The 23,017-nt window shown below is 40.5% G+C and overlaps 1 protein-coding gene across 1 annotated transcript in view; it reads left to right on the forward strand.

Annotated features, from left to right (window-relative positions):
- The first annotated feature begins 8 nt into the window (after positions 1-8).
- Positions 9-23,017, forward strand: part of LOC113043216 (microtubule-associated protein 1B-like) — a 39,585-nt gene continuing 16,576 nt past the window's right edge. Inside the window, 5 exon segments of the mRNA XM_026202452.1 lie at positions 9-128; positions 131-151; positions 2,325-2,426; positions 22,570-22,652; positions 22,833-22,970. Of these exon segments, the coding sequence (XP_026058237.1) occupies positions 32-128; positions 131-151; positions 2,325-2,426; positions 22,570-22,652; positions 22,833-22,970 (441 nt within the window). The 5' untranslated portion in view covers positions 9-31.

The raw sequence follows: 23,017 nt of genomic DNA on the forward strand, positions 1-23,017 counted from the left end.
AACCACAGGCCCGGACGAGGACCGCGGGCAGATGAGCACCGAAGAGCGGCTCCAGTCGACCTCCCGCCAGGGAAACTTCTACATGCTCATCGTGATCGGAGAGATCGCTACAGAGCAGCAGCTGCACACCCCAGACAGCACATAGAGCGCGGTGAGCCTCTTACTGAAAGCACTCCTCTTCTGACATGATATGGCTTATTTATTTATTTTTTTACATCAAATTATTTTATTGAATTAATATTTATTATCCACAGTGAATTGTGACAGACAGCCTACCAAATTTATTCTTATGCCTATTTAAATGATTTAGTCGTTATGGTAGTACATGGTTTTATATTGTCAAAAAATCACGGAGATGTCTTGCATACTTCATCTTGACTTCGTTCAACGCAAGTTAACACCTATCTAGGCTGCACACTGTGCTGCGGGGGGCGTGTTCATCTAATTACTGACGCACTTCAGTCCCAAACAAACGACTAATGTTAATTTCCATATGATTGGCAATGATATAATTTGCTTAATATAAATAAGTAAGTAACTTCTACACCTCGCCTGTCATGTGTACTTGTTTGGAGCGTTTATGATTATGCTCTGATCAGATCATTGCATACTAGCTCCAGCTCCAGCAGCACACTGCGGCGACCTCGCCTGACTGCACGGAGCACTGCGCCATGAATTGTGCGTTTATGGATGAAATTGATGAAGCTGCGGTTTTTATGGTCTGTATGGACGTTGATCTAGAGATATTGTTGTTGAATACGTTGTTTATTTACCACTATATTTTGAGCAGGTGTTTTAACTTACTATAGGCCTGTGATTAATTATTGCAGTAGGAGTGTCCCTAGTGTTTATTTTTCCTTCAAGCATAAAATAGTCAAGGAAAATGTGCATACAATTAAAAAAAAAGTACAAAGCTGTCACTGCAATAAAAACCTATGGTACAAAAGCTAAAAGTTATTTATCTTTTTTTTTTTTTTTACCACTTAATAATACATAGTAGCACTTTAAAAGTATGTGTTAGTACTCTAAAATATGATTTATTATTTATCTGCCAACTTTTTGTTCTCATAAAAGTTGGTTTGTTGAATGAACATCTCCTTTTCATAACTATACTGGCATTTTGTCTAATGATTGTGACGCTTGACTTTGACTGTAAAACATAAGTATATTAAATAACTAATCAGAGCTGCCAACTGCACAAACCTGTGAAACAACCAAATTAGAACAAAATATTCAGGGTCAACTAAACTTGTTATGCTACTCACATTAAGTACATTTACAATCCTGACATGTTCAGGCTGCAGGATTCTCTTAATGATTGAACGTCTAGAAATCTGAAGGATTATCTCATTCCTCCTGACAGACTCTTAATCAGAAATTAGCATATCGACGAGAATGAAATCAATACGGTAAGGAATGTCTTGTGTTTCTATAGGCTGTATGAATCTTATTCTGAGAAAACAGAGGTATCGGTTCATCGCTGCGGTCATTACCTGTTTCAAATCCCAATGACACAGCATTTCTGAGGACAAACACTGCAGTGTTTGCAAGATTTACACTTCATCTACAAAGCAAAACAGAATCTGAGGAAAATAGTCCTTCATCTCTGTAAAGAACAGAGGAGGAATGACACAGCCGAGGAGAGTTCAGAGGCTTAGAGATTTCATTTCATTCCCTAATTCTTCAATTTAGACTTTGAAGTTCAGCGCAGTAGAAACTTAAGGCACATCTAACATTTTGGGATCTTATATAACACTCAATGAATATTCTGAGCACAACACACTTCATCTCATGTTCAAAACTATACGGCAGTTGTCTGAGACCATGCTGAAAACTGGGGTTGAATAATTAAAAATTAAATATAAACTAAGTTTATTTAAAAAAATAATATACTTTAAATGATTCATTAAGTAATTCATATAAATATTTGAATTATCAGTCACAATTATGTGATTACAATTACAGATAACATTAATCAAAATATTAATATGAATACAATATTACATTGAAATGTAAAAAACTATTTTTTTTTACTCAAATTGTAATATAAAATAATAAGTCATATAATTCAAATTAGTAAATTGGTATGATATACATTGATAAATGCTATATACTGTATGAAAAGAGGAAATTTGTTCATTTTTAAATCAGCTTTTCATGCATTATCAACGAAAATAATTATGATTATATATATATATATATAAAATAAGCTAAAGCTCATTATGTGAAATGAGGGTGTGAATGAACATTGCGTACATATGGATAGTAAAGGAACTTAAATATTGATCATATTGATCATGTGGCATGTCTCTCTGTACCTGCAGGTATTCGTTCCTGGGACATCAGTGTGTCAGAATGTGACCTGGACCAACAACTACAGCTTTTCATAAGCAGACATTCCGCCCAGTTCTCAGCCGAGGTCAGAGGTCAGTCCGATTGAAAGGAAGACATCTTGATCCTGCAGTAGAGTTGAATGCAAATGAAGTCAGGCGTTTAAAAATAAAAATAAACTGTATAAAAAGATAAAGCTCAAGCTGAACAATTGCAAGGATAAGACACAAATTTCCATTTATTTCCTGGTATGCCACCCATAAATAAATATTTTCATTTGGAGCCAAGCTGCTCATATGGCCAGCCCAAGGACACACTGCAGTGATCTTGCTTACAGAGAGCTCACAGATAACACACATGATATGCAGCTAATGCAGCACTGAGATCTCTCCACGGGGAGCCCAGCATGTGTGTTTGCACGGGTCCTGCTTCTACTGTACTGCCTGGCACAATGGTAATCAAAGAGCTGTGTCAGGAGGAGGAGAGGAGCTGCAGAGCCAGTGCTTGACTGCTGCAGTGTGTGTTGGGCGGGACGCACCTCCATCTGTGTAGTGGGTTGAGCTGAGGCAGAAACACAAAGGCTCAAATGTGCCTCAGTGTACGAAAGGCTATTCATTTCCTAACTGCTGAGAAAGTGCTTTAGTACCTATTTTAAACCCTAAGCTGCTGTCAGAGGAGGTGAATGATCCAGTAGCTGGAGACAAATTTAATGTGAACGGTAATTTAGCACCGATTCTTTTGTTCTGAATATATATAGGCATGGGACTGCATGTGATCACTGATTATGCTCAACCAACAGTGACTGCCAATTTCATAATGCTTTCAAATAACAACAGAGCACTGCAGAGATGATGTATTTCTGTAAGCCAAAACCCTTCAGACGATCATTTTAGCATTCTGGTTTCATCATTCTGAAGTCATTTGAATGGGTTTTTGGTAAAATGAGTGAAATAAGGTTTGTGGTTAACACAAGCTCAGGATATTTTCACATTTATTATATGACATAAATACATTACCTTGTCATTTTTACTTATCCTTATGAGGGTGGTTGTAAACAAGTGGCCAAATGGGACAACAGTGGGTGTTGGGAAACATTAAACTTCAACGCACCAAATCAGAAACCTCATCTATTCACTAGCTTTCACAGCCTCATTGCGTTCATGAAATACTCACCCTCATGTTGTTCCAAACCTTTAAGACCTTCATTCATCTTCAGAACAGAAATTAAGATTTTTTTGATGAAATCCAAGAGCTTTCTGACCCTGCCATATACAACAAGGGTCCACGATCAAGGTCCAGAAAGGTAACAAGAACGTCTATTAAAAAAAGTCTATGTGACATCAGTCGTTCAAGGGAGGAGAATTGTTGAATAAAATAGTTTTTTTGTGTGTTTTGTTGCGCTCAAAAAAGTTTTCTCGTAGCTTCATAAAATTACAGAGAGCTGCCGAATTTCATAAAAAATATCCTCATTTGTGTTCCGAAGATGAACAAAGGTGTTACGGGTTTGGAAATGCATGAGGGTGAGTAATTAAGGAAATAATATTTTTTTTATTTTTATGAAACCGTTTCGGTGAACAATTCAGTGACTCATTCATAAAAACAATGGCTGCATCTGAAATCACATACTTCTCTACTAATATAGAAGGTGAAAAACAGTTTGTGAACAGAGTAGAATGTACTCAAACAGTTGACAGAAAGTCCCAGTACTACATTCAAAAGATTCTTAAGTGTGAATCCTATGAACGCTTTACTGTCCTATTAAGCCACAGGAGAGTATTTGTAAATGGCAAACAAAAAAGCAATATTTAACGCGGGTAGGTCAAATGACAGTGACAACATGACCAATGAAGCATGTCTGGATTAAATTCATACTAAACACAATCATAGAACAAACCTTTTATGGGCCATAAAGTATTTCTTATTTAAAAGAAGCACTTAGAGATTTTGGATGTAGGCAAAAATTTGTTTTGTGCCGTTTTGTGCATTTTTTTTGAGCTATCCCTTTAACACAATATGGGCCCAGTAATACTAGGGTTAGAACAAAAGAGCACTAATAGACTGCCACAACAGTTAATGGATGGAATAAAGCTTGGGAGGTGGAGTGATGCCCTCTGACCCTGCTGAAGGGCGTGATGTGTGTTTAGATCAGATATTGATGACTGGTCTGTGAGGTGATACAAGGTTAACAACCACTAAAGGTTGATGTCTCAAATTGTGCTGTTCTGTGGCTCAAGGCCTGTCAGACATGAGGCTCCCGGGCTGATGGTGCAAATGGGACCGCAGTATCGATTCGGCCGTATCATATTCAGCATCTGTCTGTCTGTCTGTCTGTCTTTTAAAGAATTAAGTAATATTTTGACCATTTTGTAATTGTAGACACTCCTTGCATCCACATCTAATTTCTCATCTATTTTGGTAAGTATCAGTTATGATACCTGATTATATCCTCACAGCTCTTGGGTGTGAACTGAACTGAGAGTTACTCAGCAGATTGAAGCCCTTTGAGAACCGAGAGCTGCTCCTTTGTGCTTTTCCTGTTAATGAACAGAAGGTGGCTTAAGATATACAGCTGTCATTCCTATTATGCAGTTTCCATCATATATGTCGGAATAGATTAGATAGAATATTAAAGTCACTCATTTTAAAGATGGAAATCATATGTGTCATGATATTAACTACAATTTTAAAAGCCTGGGGTCAATAATAGTTTTATAAATGAAAGCTTGTTCAAGTTAAATTTAAGTTATTCACTGCATTTTTTTTTTTCAAATAAATGTTCTTTTGAACCTTCTATTCATCCTACAGAGTATCCTGAAAAAAACATGACATTTACCACAAAAAAAATAAGCGGTGAAACTGTTTTCACCGTTGATAATAACAGTGAATGCTTCTTTAGCATCAAATCAGCACATTAGAATGATTTCTAAAGGATCATGTGACATTGAAGATTGGGGTAGTAATGCTGAAAATTCAGCTTGGCATCACAGGAATAAATTATGTTTTTAAAATATATTTATATAGAAAATGGTTACTTTAAATTGTAAAAATATTTCACAATTTTAAACATTTTTACTGTACTTTTGATCAAATAAAAAAGTGAGTTTGGTGAGCATAAAAAAGCCAATCCCTCCCATTGGGCTAATTTCATATATACATTTTTGTGTACTTGTATATATAGAGAGAGAGAGACAGTAAATAAAATCATATAAATCAAGTGCGTCACAGCAGGAATGACCTCGATCAGTTAAGTTTAGCTGTGGCTGGTGGGAAGATTCAGGCCAAGGAAATGGCATGATCGGTGTTTTCATTTTTCCTGAGTCACTCAACCCCCTCTCTTCTTCTACTATGTTTCCATGGTGAGCTGCATCTTGGCATGAGTCAAGGTGCGGGTTGATGTGAGGGCGCTTGTGAGGTGAGAAGTACTATGTGCACATTACAATGACTGTTAACTGTTGTTACCCAACTAATATGACACTATATGGACTTAATGTATTTTAAGGAATGCCTTGAGACGGAATAGCGGCATGCAGTAAAATTAATTGTTTGGTAATGTCAGATACTGGCAGAATTGGCTTTTTATTAAACTGTGACCACCACTGCATTAGCTGCTGACAGGCTTCATCCCCCCAAATATCCTATTAGAGAGACCGAATGAGACGTTTCGACCACCGTTATGCTCTATGAGTCAGCGGTTGGGAAGACTGATTGTCTGCAGGCAGGGAAGTAATGGTCCGGAGAATAATTTTCTTATATTTCCAGTCTCGTCTGAGTCACATGTTCCCCATAATTCTGTAATACCTAGAGAAAACTATCCGTTAGCATTCCCATTCATCACAAAGGCGGTTTTTATCTGGCATATGTGAAGTAACCAGTTAAACCATGACCTCTTGACCTTGTCTATCACTTCTGTGAATGTCCTGGCTAACAGCACCTAGCTAGCGCTAACCAAAATCTGACCCAGACATTCCCTCTCATGGTGTTTGAAACTATTATCAGTCGGAGACCCCAAACACATTTTGCTTACGTTGCTGATGAAATTTAGCACACATATACAAAATCATTGCTTTAACCGTTTAAAAGGAAGAAAAGGGAGTCATTTCCTTTAATAGAGTCACTGGGAGTGCAAGTTTATGCCGGCTATTTGACTCTTTCCTTTTTCTCTCAGCATACACACACAAAGGAAACTGGTACTCTAGAGCTGAAGCCTCAAGCAGGACCTATTTATAATATAAGCACTGAGCCATAATTATGAATTTCACTGATGCTGAGGGGGAAGTGAACGATCACATGATTTTCAGACACACTGATAATTAAGGCCCAAAGCCAAAACTTCATACCTCTAAAAATTCTAAAAGCTCTTTTGAAGTAGGCTTATGTGAGTGTTTATTTCTGTTCAAAAGTTTAGGGTGAGTAAGATTTTAATTTGGAAATTAATACTTTTTAGAGCAATGAATGTGTTAATTCAACAATTAAAGTTAATTAAAATAGCATAATGTTACAGAAGTTGCCTCAACATGCCTTTGTCCTAAAATTGCGGAATTTTAGACAATCAAATAAAGCAGAATAATCACATTCTGTATAAAAAGTGCTCAGGAAAGGGCTGCTGCTCTTGACACCAGTAAAAGATTAAGTTCAAACACATACATCGTGGCCTTGAGGGAATGAGGTGGAGTACAAGAGGTAAATATATCCACTAAATTTTATTAATCTTTTAAATCTTTATCTAGTTCTGGGCTGTACAATATTTGTAAGCGCTAGAACAAACACAATCCCCTCAGTTGTTTGAGCAATCTTGAGCAGGCTTTTGTTTTCGACTGACACAAAAGGCCAGTGAGACGTTCGTGGCTACGCACCGACTCTGACATGAGGAACAAAACAAACACTCAAGCCGATAACACAGATTATCATTTGTGTTTTGACTTGGAAACATGTTTGCACTATGAGGTTTTATGCATTTTTTTTATATTTAATTTTAAATGTGTTTCAGAGGGAATTTTTTGTGAAAATGTTTATGTGACTGCAAACAAAGTAAGTGAAGTGAGCAGATGCTGGTACAGTTTGGTAACTAGCCTTCACTTTGGAAACAATCACTGATTTTGGTTAATATGGAAGAGTTGTATTCAGATTATATATCATACCTACCTACCTTTCAAAAGTTTTATTTTCAAAACTTTTTTTCAGCAATGATGCATTAAACTGCTCAAAAGTGACAGTAAATATGTTTATCATTTTACAAAAGATTTGTTTCAAATTGAACACTAAGTTTTCAACATTGATCATAATAATAAATGTTTCTTGAGCAGCAAATAAGCATATTAGAAAAATTTCTGAAGGTTTGTGACACTGAAGACTGAAAATTAAGCTTTTCAATAGAAAATAATAATAAATTATATCTTGAAATATTTTTAAATGATATCCAGTTGTTTTAATCTGTAATAAAACTCCAAAATATTACTGTTTTACTGTATTTTGATTAAATAAATGCAGCCATTGTGAGCATAAAATACCTCCAAATCTCTTTTTAAATCTGCTGAAAACAGTTTTTGTATTTAAGTTACTGACCATATATTTTGGTTCAAAGAGACATACTAAAGTGTTTTACAGACCCATTCATTCATGTAATTTGTGCTGACATCCTGAACAGCAGAGGGAGGTCAGTCATGCATAATTGAGGCTGCTCAATAATTTATGATTTGGATATTGATAACACTGCAGATTCTGTTCGAGTCAAAGCACTAATCTGGAGCATAAACAAAATAAAAAATACCTGGCACTGATTTTAGCATTACTTCATGTAGTTTTTAATGAATCATTAGATGGATGCATTGGTAATGACAGTAATTTTTCCAGGGCATTTTAATATCATTTAATCATTAATTAAATTAGATGAATGAATAAACTACTCAGAGGGAAAGTAAGAGAGAAAACCGTTTGTTTGCTCTATTGATTTCACAATCACATCCCAGATGAATGAGAAATAAAATAAGACATTTAATCTTCATAAATTGAGCCTTTGCTGATTATCTGTGCTGATCTGACTGCGAATTAGGTCTGGAAAGCATATCAAAATATATCAGGATTGTTCCATAGAGGGGGGAATTGAAAATATGGCCTGTCTGGCAGAATGGGCACAGCAGAGAAAACACTGCACCAAAATTCAGTTCTCTTATCATGCCATAAAGCCATGCAGTGCCTACAGCAACCTTATTCAGGTCAAGCACTCATTCAGTAAGGCTGTAATAAACTATAAAAAAAAACATGGGACAAAATGTATGGCAGAACTTGATTCAGTCCATCAAGAACTGACTAGATTGTGAAAGTGGTCTTATATGACAGGTGGTTGAAATGGAAGGGCTGCAAATAAGATGTCACAGTGTCTGGGTTGTTGTTCCCCGGGGTTCCACTAGATGTCCTCCTTCTCACGGTGTCTGTCCCAGAGCACTTCCTGTTTCCTTATATGGTCACCTTCCTCCTTGTTACGTAATTGATTGTCTCCCCCACCTGTCTCCTGTTTCCCCATTACCCTTCTGTGTATAAATACCCAGTCTGTCTTAGTCTGTGTTACGGAGTCCTTGTTTATATGTTGCCGTTTCATGCCCGTCATCCTGATCTTGCCTTGCCTTGCGTTCGTGTCTTGTTTGTGTTTGTGTTTATGTTTTGGATTCTCTGGTGTTGACCCTGCCTGGACTGTTTACTCTACTGGATTACCCCTTTAATAAATCATACTTACTGCAATTGGTTCCTTCTCTTCGTGTTTCCTAACACATACCAGGACAGAAGGACTCCGTCAACGTAGGAACCAGCGGTATGTCACTTTTCCGTTCCCCAGCCAAGATGGCGGAGAGGCGGGTCAAGTATCTTCGGTTGACCGCCCTCCGTCAAGACGGCAACGAAGTGGGTGCCCTGGCTCAAGTGTTCTGGTCCCTGGCTGAAGGCATGGGATACAATGATGCGGCCCTTAAGGACCACTTCAATGGCGGCCTGGATGATCCAGTGCCTGAGGAAGAGATGGCGCAGTTGGAAATGCTGGAGTTCTGGGAATTCGTGCGCTACCTGCAGTTTCGGTGTCGGTGGGATGCCCCAGCCACTCCTGTCTCTTCCGGCAGGGTGGTCGTCAGCCCAGCACCACTGCCCAGGATGGCCGCCAGCCCAGCGCCACAGTACAAGATGGCCGCTAACCCAGCGCCAATGCCCAAATTGGCCACCGGTCCAGCGCCACAGTACAAGATGGCCGCCAGCCCAGCGCCACAACACAAAATGGCCGCCAGCCCAGCGCCACAGCACGAGATGACCGCCAGCCCAGCGCCACAGCACAAGATGGCCGCCAGCCCAGCGCCACAGAACAAGATGGCCGCCAGCCCAGCGCCACAGCACAAGATGGCCGCCAGCCCAGCGCCACAGCACAAGATGGCCGCCAGCCCAGCGCCACAGCACAAGCTGGCCGCCAGCCCAGCGCCACAGCACAAGATGACCGCCAGCCCAGCGCCACAGCACAAGATGGCCGCCAGCCCAGCGCCACAGCACAAGTTGGCTCCAGATAAGGTGCACGATGCTGTCCCGGAGGCAGAGGCAGTGCACGATGCTGTCCCAGAGGCAGAGGCGGTGCTCAATGCTGTTCCGGAGGCCGAGGCGGTGCCCGTTGCTGTTCCAGAGGCCGAGGCGGTGTCCGTTCCTGTTCTGGAGGCCGAGGCGGTGCCCGAGGCTGTTCCCAATGCAGTTACCGAGGCGGTGCCCGAGGCTGTTCCGAAGGTCGAGGCGGTGCCCGACGCTGTTCCAAAGGCCGAGGTGGCACCCGATGCAGAGGCGGTGCCCGAGGCGGTTCCAGAGGCCGAGGCGGTGCCCGATCCAGTTCTGGAGGCCGAGGCGGTGCCCGAGGCTGTTCCCAATGCAGTTACCGAGGCAGTGCCCGTTGCTGGTCCAGAGGCTGAGGCGGTGCTCGAGGCCGATCCCGAGGCCGTTACCGAGGTGGTGCCCGAGGCCGTTCCAGAGGCCAAGGCGGTGCCTGATGCCGAGGCCGCGCCCGATGCCGAGTCGGTGCCCGACGCTGTTCCAGAGGCCGAGGTGGTGCCCGAGGTCGAGGCAGCGCCCATTGCTGTTCCAGAGGCCGAGGCGGTGCCCGAGGCCGTTCCCGAGGCAGTTGCCGAGGCGGTGCTCGAGGCTGTTCCGGAGGTCGAGGCGGTGCCCGACGCTGTTCCAGAGGCCGAGGTGGCACCCGATGCTGAGGCGGTGCCCAAGGCTGTTCCGGAGGTCGAGGCGGTGCCCGAGGCTGTTCCAGAGGCCGAGGCGGCGCCCGATCCAGTTCTGGAGGCTAAGGCGGTGCCTGATGCCGAGGCGGTGCCCGAGGCTGTTCCGGAGGTCGAGGCGGTGCCCGACGCTGTTCCAGAGGCCGAGGTGGCACCCGATGCTGAGGCAGTGCCCAAGGCTGTTCCGGAGGTCGAGGCGGTGCCCGAGGCTGTTCCAGAGGCCGAGGCGGCGCCCGATCCAGCTCTGGAGGCTGAGGCGGTGCCTGATGCCAAGGTGGTGCCCGAGGCTGTTCCAGAGACAGGGCCAGTCACCGAGGACCCTCCAGAGCCAGGGCCAGTCACCAATTACCCTCCAGAGCCAAGTCAAGTCACTGGGTGGTCTGCTGCTCCGTTCCGGGGGACTCCGGTCTCAACCACGGGGACGTGGTGGCCGTCCGCTCCGCCCTGGAGGCCTTTGACTTTGAACACAAGGCTGTGGTGGTCCTCCGCTCCGCCCTGGAGGACTCTGACATTGACCACAAGGCTGTGGTGGTCTTCCGCACCGCCCTGGAGGCCTTTGACTTTGACCACAAGGCTGTGGTGGTCTTCCGCTCCGCCCTGGAGGCCTTTGACTTTGACCACAAGGCTGTGGTGGTCTTCCGCTCCGCCCTGGTGGGGGCCTCAACAGGTCCTTCAGGGATTTCTGTGTGTTGTTTTGGTTTCTGTTAGGTTTCTGTCTGTTCCCCTCAGTTTGTCTGGCCCTCCGTCCCTCCCCCTGTACCTCCTCCGGTCCTCCTCCCTCCTGGTCTCCCTGTTTTATGTTTTCATTTCTGGTGTTTGTCCCCCATGTGTTCCTTGTCCGACCCACCGTCCCTCCCCCTGAGCCTCCACCTGTCCGCCTCCCTCCTGGTCTTTGTGTTTTGTCTTGGAGCGTCTGGGAGCCGCTCCGTAGAGGGGGGGTACTGTCACAGTGTCTGGGTTGTTGTTCCCCGGGGTTCCACTAGATGTCCTCCTTCTCACGGTGTCTGTCCCAGAGCACTTCCTGTTTCCTTATATGGTCACCTTCCTCCTTGTTACGTAATTGATTGTCTCCCCCACCTGTCCCCTGTTTCCCCATTACCCTTCTGTGTATAAATACCCAGTCTGTCTTAGTCTGTGTTACGGAGTCCTTGTTTATATGTTGCCGTTTCATGCCCGTCATCCTGATCTTGCCTTGCCTTGCGTTCGTGTCTTGTTTGTGTTTATGTTTTGGATTCTCTGGTGTTGACCCTGCCTGGACTGTTTACTCTACTGGATTACCCCTTTAATAAATCATACTTACTGCAATTGGTTCCTTCTCTTCGTGTTTCCTAACACATACCGTGACATAAGAGGGCTTGGTGAAAGAGAGAAGGCTTCATTTTGATTTCATAAAACGACTTTTAGTTTAATTTATACAAATTGAAAACAGATCATTGGAAGATGGTCAGATACTCGGATGGACACTTTACCATCCCATAAGGTCAGAAAATAAATTTTAATCTAGTACCTACTCAGACAGTATACAATTTCTTCTTTTTTTTTTTTTAGTTGCAATTACGTTTTTAATAGTTGAGTGTTGCGTGTTTTAGACTCTTAAAAAATACCAACACAAAGGTCAAATATGTCTGTCTAGCTTTAGGCACCTTTGCACATGCTTTGCAGGTGGAACAAAAACGTTTTTAAAGGTAAAGGGGTCATATGAGGATGCTAAAATAACATACTTGGTGTCATGCAATGTGTTTACACCATTTAAGGTAAAAAAAAAACCAAATTATTTTCCACAAACCATACATTATTGTTGCTCCTCTCTCCCCCAACTTTATAAAAAACATCAGTTTTTACAAAGCTCATCGTTCTGAAAAGTGCAGTGTGCTCTGATTGGCCAGCTATCCAGTGTATTGTGATTGGCCGAATACCTCAAGCGTGTGACGGAAATGTCACGCCCCTTACCATATTTGGAAACTCACAGCGTCTCTGCGACATGGTGGTGGTGGAAACAATGCTACATGAGAATAAAAGTTTCACCGCCTTTGTTCACGTATACATTAGGGTGGTGTTATGCAAATCATCCAACACAGTGACGGAGATTTATGGGGGCATGTTTGAATGTGGTGTTTTTAGTGACTTAACTTTGAAAAAAGTCTTTGCGGAACTTATATACGCAGGAACAGCTTGTAACATTGCAAAGATGAGGGAAAACTTGAAATCGCATCATGTGAACCCTTTAAACTTCTTTTAACTAATGCAGCAATTTTAGTATGTAATGTCATCTTGAACTAGAGGATGCTAGCGCAGCAGTCAAATATGTCCGTCTTGCACATTTACATAGAAAACAATGGGAACCTTTCTGTGTGAACGACCCCTTATTTTAAATTGAGTGGGCTGTCTCTTAATGGATGCCACCATATTTGCATCACATGACTGTGATGTAATGCGCAACTGATCAAATTTATCAGGCTTTATATAGAGCTTGAGGGAGGTCGGTGCAATGCAGCTCCATCACAAACTAACAATAAGACAAAAAAAAATCAGTGAGACCGATTCCATGAATGTCAATTATATGTGTGAGTTGACACAAAACAAAAGACACACAGCTAAACTTAGCAATAAAGCATGTAGCATAATAAAAAAAACTGCTTTTTGAATGAATAGGTACCAGCTGGATTTAATGTATACTAAAAACTCAACTGGATCAGATCATTACTCACTTATTCAGTTTAGTATGAGAATGGATGCCAGTTGTTTATAATGGGCCTAAAGGGGTAAATTGCATAGGCTATAACAAGCCTATGTAATGTAATATAATATTAGGCATGAAAGGGTTACTTGCGGTGCATTTAAAGTATCAACCCCCCCCCCCCCCAAACTCCTCTTCTTTAGACAGTAGCTGAATCTGTAGTTTAATCGGCGAGTGGCTGCAGCAAGAGTTGCTGCAACCATCCCGCTCTGCTCGAGAACCCAAATCTGCCAACCCACACACACTCTCCGGCCCCTCCCACACACACACACAAACACACACACAGCAGCGACTGCGCTCCCGAACACCCATCAGTCGAGAGACACACGACGCTCTGTTGAAGTGGCCCGCTTCGGCACGCGGTATGTATCACTTTCTGTCATGCAAACTACAGAGACAGCGTTCTAGCGTGCGATGCGTTCTCTGGCGTGACTTTTTACGCAGTGTCGCAGTGGTCCAGTGGTCCGGACAAAGAGTCTTGCGATGCAAACAGTCAGTGACACTTGAGACTGTGACGTCGCGGAGGGTGCGTATCCTAATTTGACCGCATATTTGTCTTCTTGACGTTATTAATGACTTTGATCGCGTACTCGTGGCTAATGGGGCGCGAGACATACGCATTATAATGCGTTACAGTCGAGATACACAACGACGAAATAATTAGGTAATTAAACGTCCAGACAGTCGTTTAAATCTACCGACATATGTCTGAAGGACAGAGTGTACGATCAACACCTTACTGTGCTTTATCCAAATTAACTGGATTAATTTAGGTGATGGATGGAGGTTGGCGGAGAGCTCGCGCGGACGGGTTAACTTTAGCCTATACGTTGCGCTGAATGTTTTATTTATTTATTTATTTATTATTTAACAGGTTGTGAAATTATTTGTGCGTTTTACAGTAACTATTTGAAGTGGTCTTGTTATTTTATTATTTTGTGCTTGTGCTAACTGACCACGAGAAGTCATTATTTGCTGCATGACGCACTTCTACATTGAGATATTTTAGGAAGGCTGTGTTAATATTCTAAACGTGTACGTCTTTGTCTGGAGAAATATATTATGCTCAGAAGTTGTGAAGTATGATCTGAAGTGAATGTCTGCGAGTTGGTGAAATTACATGAACGATTTTGGTTCATCAACGATTCTTTTAGTACTTTTGTAGAAGAAAAAATTGGACAAAAGATATTTAATTTGTTATTGCTGCAGATCGTTTTAGATTTCCAAAAAATATTCCTGGGAAAGGTATGTTTATTGAAACTTAGGGTTCACAGATAGATTTTAGATGAATTAAACGCAATAAAAAAAAAAAAAATATATATAAAAAAATAAAAATGTGGTAACATTTAGTTAATTCCAAAACAAATACCACATTCCAATAAAACGTAGCCTGTCTTTAGGCGAAAGACCGTGAATGTTTCAAGTCTTATTATCTCTACTAATTATAACGTAGCACAGGTATACTCGTTATTTCATGATGACATAACATAAAGTAAAACTTGCTGTTTATTAATGAGTCATTTGAATACATCAACCGCTCCGACTCACTTTTTTCATCAACCGCTGCATGTTTGGATTCATTAAAGAACCGTCTCAAATGATTCATTCGTTTGAGAACCAGAAAACACTTGTCGCGCAAATATGTTCACTAAAAATAACTGAATCAAGATTTTTTGATTAATGAGAAACATAAACAAAATATGATCTTTACCATAATTAATTATTTTAAAGTCCCAGCTCATAAGGACTGCTATGATTTGATTCAGTAAAAAGAGCCGACCCAAAAGAGCCATTCGTTTGAGACTCATTCTGCTCTGGTCACACGTTTTGTTTTGTTTTTACTTTAAATAACTCTAATCATTCGTTCTGATATCTGACTATACTGTTCACACATCCGTTTGGCAATCAGACTGCACTGACTCAAAATAATTATTCGTTCTACAATAAAATTACAACCAAAACAATGAAAAAAATTATTTCTCGGCCTTAAAATCTAGTAAGATGCCTTTCTTGACAGCATTCCATGAAACCTATAATGCTGCTTGAGTAAGCAGTTCAGTTCAGATTTTTAAAATCAGTTTCGACAGTCATCTCTATCATTTTTTTTTTTTTTGTTAAACAGTAATTCCACTAAATTCAGGCTATTATGTACTGTAATTCAATTACAATTATACAAAATCTTGAAACATTTATAAACATTAAACAATTAAGTTTTGACAGCCACTGATTCGTTTGCTGTTCTGTGACTCAGTGTTGCTGCTGTCTGAGACTCCTTTTCTATTTCCCTTTCTCTTCCTTTATGTTTGCTATACGTTTGTGCATCTGTCCGCTTAAGGACATTCATGTTTGAATATCATTGTGGAGGCCAATTAAACCCACAAATGACTCTTGCTTTATTTGGCACAGCTGACGTTTGAGTCAGAACGTTTAACTGTTTTACTCTTCTTCATTTAAATGGAGTACAAAAAACATCAATGAAGTAAATGAGACCTGCTTAAACTAAATGATCTCTAAGTACTCTGATATAATAAAGAGGTGATGGTGTTGTTAACTTGAAAGGAGATACTGGGGACTATTTTAAGTACATTTGTTTGTCATCTCAATGCTGAAATGATTCAGTCATTCCTTAGTTTTCTTTTCCGATGCTGGGTGGGATTTTTACATAGAGAAACACCCACTGACAATATTAGCTGCTGAGTCATTGTCCCATTGGTACTGCTAGTAGCTAAAAGGTGCAGAATGTTTAGTGTATTGAGTGTCTTTATTATAATATGAGATGAAAGTTCCTTCATAATACATAATCTTATTTAATTGCGCCTGTTGTTCTGGCAGTGTGCTCTGTTATAGGATTTAGAGAGATTCTTTATTAAGCTTTCATGATATCATTGATGTGAGGCTCAGCGTTCGGACACTGGGGCACGTCCATCTGACACAGAGTAAAAATGGGCCATTGAAGACATTAAAGACAGGGCGATTAGGCTTTTCCAAAGTGACTCATGCTTTGTTCCTGTTTGACATTGGAAAATCTGAGAAAGGAACAGCCATTTTAGTCCTGCATGGTTTCCATGGATAACATAAATGAATGGTCCGACATAGAAAATATTAGCAACTCAACTTTAGAGTTATTGGATAATCCTTCCGGATTTAGGAACGTCATTTGAGACAAACAACCTCTCATTGGTGGATTACTCAGCGGAAAGGGCCACAAGTGGGAGGTGCCGTCTGTGGAATAACAAGTGAATCTCTTAGACAGGTACGCAGGTTTGTCTGTCTGTGTCCTCAAACATTTGACCAAAATGATTGCTTTGCTGCGGTCAAAACAAACCGTTAAATTGTAATTTACTTGTTTACTCCGAGTCAGCTCATTAACCCATTTAAATATATACTGGTAGAGCTCTATATAACGGCTCATAGCAGCTGCTCATTAAGTTTGTATTAAAGCAGCTTTCCATATAGGGAGATTTTGAGCGGTTGACCTGCACAAAAGCGCACACTTGTTAAAGCGCACACTTGTTAAAGCGCACACTGGTCGAGTTAACTGGTCGAGTTAAACATGTTGAAAATGAGATGTGATGTCACAGGCTCTTGATGTGAACTGGTCACGGTCATAGCAAGGTGATATGATTGTTATTGTCTCACATTTGCTCCAAGCTCACCCTTTAGTGACATATTTCAGTCTTTTATTCAGTTTTTTGAAGGCTCTTTATGTTGGCGGGTATGTGGGTGAGTGCACAAACGGCCATCACCCCTGGGAGTTTGCAGATTCAGTGTGGGAGGATCACCCTCTCTTTCCTCTGTAGTGCTGCAGAGAGAATTTCCTCCACTGCTATTGAATCACTTTGGTCTAAATTGGCCTGTGTAAATTGTTGCTTGTTCTGGTTTAAGATCTTTTACCTTACATTATGTTAATCATACAGATTGCCTTAGGACATGTTCTGCATTAAATGTTGTTTATTTGGTACTGTTTTTTTTTTTAGTGAAAATTGTCACTGCGGCAAGACTGGGATATTGGGAATGTGGAATGTTAGCCCATCAACTGTTCAGATATTCAATGTTTTTCTATCAAATTGACCTATTATTTACTTTGATGTTTAAGATAACAACATGAATACTTCTAGAGATGTTGACATACTATCAGATGTCACTGATATGTTTTCAAAACAACCCATAATCTGGTTAAGGGACTGTGGAAACTAACATTTGAGATCAGATGCTGAGTCACAGAACAGACCCATGTACTCTCTTAGATCAGAACGTGTCCGCTACTTCTACTGTACTCTGTTCTACATGCTTTCAAAAGCACTCCTCTATATTGCAGTGAAAACCTGTTATTAACATGTTTCCGTTACTTGGTATGTACGCATGACATTTTCTTTAATTTGATCTGCCTGCCCACTATTGCGCTGGGTATATATTATATATTGGCGCAATTATCAGGATTAAAAGATGCAGCTATCATGCTTCGAGTTTCTTTGTTATTCTTTTGTTCCTCCCTATTAAAATGGCAAATTTATGTGGACATATCACGTCTTTGTGGTAGCACGACGTTGTCGTGAAATGCTGCAGTGTTGTGGAGTTTCGTCAGTGTTGGAGAAACATCCAGCCCTTATTCAGGACCACAAAGATGTGGCTTCAAATGCTAATGAACTGGCTGTGTGGTGGCATGATCTCATAGTTGGCTCAGGTTTAGATTGGAGTTTTCTGGACACCAAGGAAGCAGTGGTACAGCACCAACAATCTAATCTTACCTTTTTTCTTGCTTTAAAACTTGCCTAATCTTGCTTAAAGTGCTCTTTCCACAGTCCTGACACTGAAATCCATTTATATTTTATACATAGATATCTAATGTAAATTGTGCAAAAATGGAAAATAATGAAGGTGAAAACTCTCACTGTTTCAACGGTCCAAATGAGGCATAAAATCACAACATCCATTCCTGCTGGGTCACTGTGCCAATGCCACACCCTTTACCCAGGTGACTGACTGTCTGAGATTCAGTGACACATCCGTGATAAAAGAGGCTTTCATATGCTTAACAGCAGAATCATTCGGCATTGCCAAATCACAGGACTAGGATTACCTGTAGAAATTAGGACATTTGCTTCTTGTGTAGATGCAACCGGGAGCGTCAAAGTCTGACTCTGAAGAAATATAAGCCAGCTTGTGTTAGTCTTGTTTTTCTCTAGTCTTTTGTTTTGATGGTGCCTACTGCCTAGTGGTGTAATTTATGTAATTACTTTTATTACTTTCAGGATTTTTCAAGTTTCCCATCAATCAGAGGACTGGACTAAGACTGGATTAATGACACATTTATGGGATTACAATAAATCCCTCAAAAGTAACGTTAATTCCCTCCATTCTGAAAAGCTAGTTAGATAACAACAAACACCTGTGGTGCTTTGTTTAATGAAAGTTAATTTAGCATTTTTAATAAAAAGAAAGGCCACTGCACAACCTCTGCGTCAGCTGTATAAGAAATGGGAATTAAATGGCTTGTTCCACGGTGACAAACAGATTTAGTGTCTCTAATACAGTGTGCTGCAGCAAGACATGCCGTTCACAAGGTTATTTGCTCCCAAAAGCGCACAAGGCGGTGGCATGAGGCGATTCTGTTCCCAAACTTCCACGGGCCTCAATCTCTTGGGTGACCATATCTAGAGCAAAATTCTGGAGCAGTGCGAATGCTTGGTCTGTCTTCTACCATAGCACTGTTTGAGTTTATTTTAACAGAGTGCTCTCATTTTTAGAGTCCATGAGGAGATATTTATATCAAGCAGGTCAGGTGAGGTAGGACTGGATCACTACACTGAAACCTTCTTAAAAATGACTGTTTTATGATGCTAATGCGATTAAGATATTTGTGCTATAAAGTTTGTCATTAATTAATAATCAGCAGTTATGAAGTTGCTTGTTCTCTAATGGATTTACTGGATTTCTTGGACTACTGTTACAATGCTACATTCTTTTGTGACTGTGGAAAAGTGCCAAAGGGAGTAGTGGAAACTAGATTCTGGCTGAACACACCGCTCTCCAAAACCATCTGTTTATTTAAAACGGCATATTAGTTTTGTGGTTTTTAAGTCTATTTGAGATCAATATACTAATGTACTGGAAAATGTTGTTTCCAGAAGAAAAAAAAAATGGTGTGACTCATCCTGCATGACCAATCAAATTCTCTCTAAAATGAGAATGTCCTGCCCCCAATGCCATATGTGACAAGCAAATCATGGTTTGAGGTTCTGATGCAACTAAAGCCTAGACTGACTATTTTTAAAAAGTAATGAACCGTTTGGTACATCCTGCCAAACATTCCAGTTTGAATACAAAATATGTGAATACAGGAATTCAAATGGGCTTTTTAAGCTAATCAAAGTATAAATGCCACTGAATAAATCTATTTTTTTTAAATGGTCTTCTTTAATTATTATTATTTTTTTTTAATTAAATTCAGTGTAAATTCATTGCTTTTTTAAATTAGTTCGTAAATTATATTTTATCCCTGATTTTATTTTCCAGCTAATGCTGACTTTTTCTGAGTTTTTAAAAACGTGTAATTTTTATCACCTACATTTGTTATCTTTTTCATCAGTCAACACTAAAGAGCACACAGTGCATTCATTACTAGGCCAATATACCCATGAAGCTCTGGGCATTATGCCTAAGGCAGAGCAACTGCAGTGCCTGAGACTTTCATACCTCCCTCGTTTCTTTGTACTTTGTTACTTTGCAAAGGGCAGCAGGGTCGTAGCTACCAGTTTCCGTGGCAGCCCGTATTATTTGCATTCAGTGCGCCCTGGTGTAATCTGTCTCACCAGTCTTCACATATGTTGTACTTTCACTTCTGTACTTCCTTCTCATACCATATGGCTCATAGAAGCAAGGCTGGGCTTAGGCCAGCTTGGTCCAAACCCCAGTCATGCTGCGTTCAGCAGCTCTTTGATTATCCCACTAATTCCTCAATACACCCTGCTCCTATAACACTCTTTATACAACTGAAATCACAGAATAAATATGTTTGGACTGGACTTTTGAGACGATGTAGAATTTTGTTGCATTTGTGTCATGTGGTTTTTCCTTATTAGATTCGCATAGATATCCTCTTATCGTAATTTACACTTAAAACCCTAAACCCCTTACTCATGACTGTAATCCAAACATCCATGATGTCTCATTAACAGGATTCTTGCAGGGCTGTCCTTGAGATACATTGTGAATATGTTGTTCTGCACATCTTGGTAGTCCTTCTCTAAATGAATGAATATTGATGTGAGTGATAGCTATGCCTTTCTGTGTAACTCCTGCTGCAGGGACATTCAGTTTGATTAACATTAATCAATCATACGACTCCTATGTTTGACTTTCAGGTGAACAAATCAATACAATGTTGTTAAGTAACATGCTTTAAAGGGCGGGTGAAATGCTCGTTTTCACTCAATATCCTGTTAATCTTGAGTACCTATAGAGTAGTGCTGCATCCTTCATAACTCCAAAAAGTCTTTAGTTTTATTATATGAATAAGAGAAAGGTAGTCTGTACCGATTTTCCCTGGAAAAACACGACCGGCTGGAGGCGTGACGTGTGGGCGGAGCTAAAGAATCACGAGCGCCAGTAGGCTTTTGCATTGAGAGCGTTTGGAAGCTGTACATGTGGAAAGTGCAGTTTGATGACAACATCGCATGTTGTTTACTTGATGTACTTACGCGCTAATAGCTAAGTTAACAACACAGAGATATTTGAAGCAGTTTTACTCACCGCCTGCGGTTCCAACACACGATCGTGACCCTTTTTCGTTGGGACTGCATTATCCTTAAGAAATAAACGATGTGCAAATCCGGCGTCAAACTGGGCCTTGTTTGTAAAACAAGCATCGTCGAAATGCAGGGGAACAAACACAAACACTTGCACAACTCTGTTGATGCTCTGTAAAAATAAACTCCATCCACTGGTCCCTTAATGCTGTTTCTCTTTTGGTAATCTGTGCAGGGTTGTCTTGCCCTGGCAACCAAAAACACACTCCTTTTGTGACATTTCGCGACGCTCTCGCTCTGATCAGTGAACCTCTGTTGTGCTCTCAGTGCTCTGCTGTACGGGAGCGCGCTCTTCCGGCAGACGTGCCCTAGGACCCATATAAGGAAATTCCACTCCATCTAACGTCACACAGAGCCATACTCGAAAAAAACTTTCCGAAACATGTGACAAACCGGAAGGAGTATTTTTGGAACAAAATACTCCTTCAAACGTACAACTTAATTTTTGAAACTTTGTCCATGTTTAGCATGGGAATCCAACTCTTTAACAGTGTAAAAAACTCAGTTGGCATGAAATAGCATTTCACCCCCCCCACTAAACATGATACACTTTAACAAGTAAGCTGAATGTTAAGTCAAGTCACCTTTATTTAAATAGTGCTTTAAACAAAACAGATTGTGTCAAAGCAACTGAACAACATTAATTAGGAAAACTTCAATAATGCAAAATGACAGCTAAAGGCACTTCAACATAGAATTCAGTGATGTCATCATCTCAGTTCAGTTTAAATAGTGTCTGTGCAATCATTTGCAATCAAGTCAACGATATCACTGTAAATGAAGTGACCCCAACTAAGCAAGCCAGAGGGGACAGCGGCAAGGAACCAAAACTCCATCGGTGACAGGACTATTAACCAAAATATGGATAACATCACGGAGAAGTTCACAGCTTTGCAAAGGCAAATCGATTGATTCAGAGACCAGAATGGACTAAGAGAGTGGTCGTGTAAATTAGAATGCGGCTACTTACCCCAAGACCAAACAATCCCAATCTTATCTGCTTTCGGCTCCCCTCAACCAGCACCGGGCTCAGCCAAGTATTCAAATTTTTGAGATGGTGGTGGGTTTTTGTTAAATGTGAGCCAAAATTATCGCAATTAAAAGAACCAAAGACTTAAACTACTGTGTTCATTGAATTTATTTAATACACGAGTTTCACAATTTGAGTTGAATTACTGAAATAAATGAACTTTTCCACAACATTCTAATTTATTGAGAGGCACCTGTATTAATTACTAGCATCTTAAAAATTTTTGAAAGGCCAATAGAAAGCAGTCATTTCTCTTAAGGGATTTGTAGTAGAATACGGTTTACTGTCTTTCTAAACCTTAAGCCTCAAATGCTCATTTCTTTTTCTTTCTGTACAAGAGTATCCTTCTTTACAGGATGACCTGTACATAGATATTTGTATCTTAATAGCAACAAGAAAAAACATATTTATTTCTTCCAGGTCAAAGGACCCTGCACCACAAAAGTGATGTTCTTGAAACGGTTGTATTAGTGAATCCATCAGAAGATACTGTTATCTCTGAGGTAAGTTATTTAAAGAAAATCTCTGGACAAGCTGCTATATATTTCTAATGAAGATACAGTAAATAATAGCTTTGATGTTAGAATGAATAACCTTGTCAAAGTATAACCTTGCTGCAAACAGAATGACTCTAATAGACTAATGTGTTTTAAATGTCCTCTTTGTCTCTTATCATGTCCTAGATCCATTGTCTTGTATCTGACCCAGCTGTGCACAAGCTGCTAGTCCTGAGTGGGCAGAGTTCTGACCAAGGTGACCTGGTTCTCCAAACTGGAGTTCTCAGTCATCAGACCTTCTCACGTGTGTTTGCTGATCCTGGGGCAAGTTTAGATAATATAATTGTATTTATATTTAATATATATATATA

This window comes from Carassius auratus, chromosome 25, assembly GCF_003368295.1.
Source record: "Carassius auratus strain Wakin chromosome 25, ASM336829v1, whole genome shotgun sequence".
Taxonomy (NCBI): domain Eukaryota; kingdom Metazoa; phylum Chordata; class Actinopteri; order Cypriniformes; family Cyprinidae; genus Carassius; species Carassius auratus.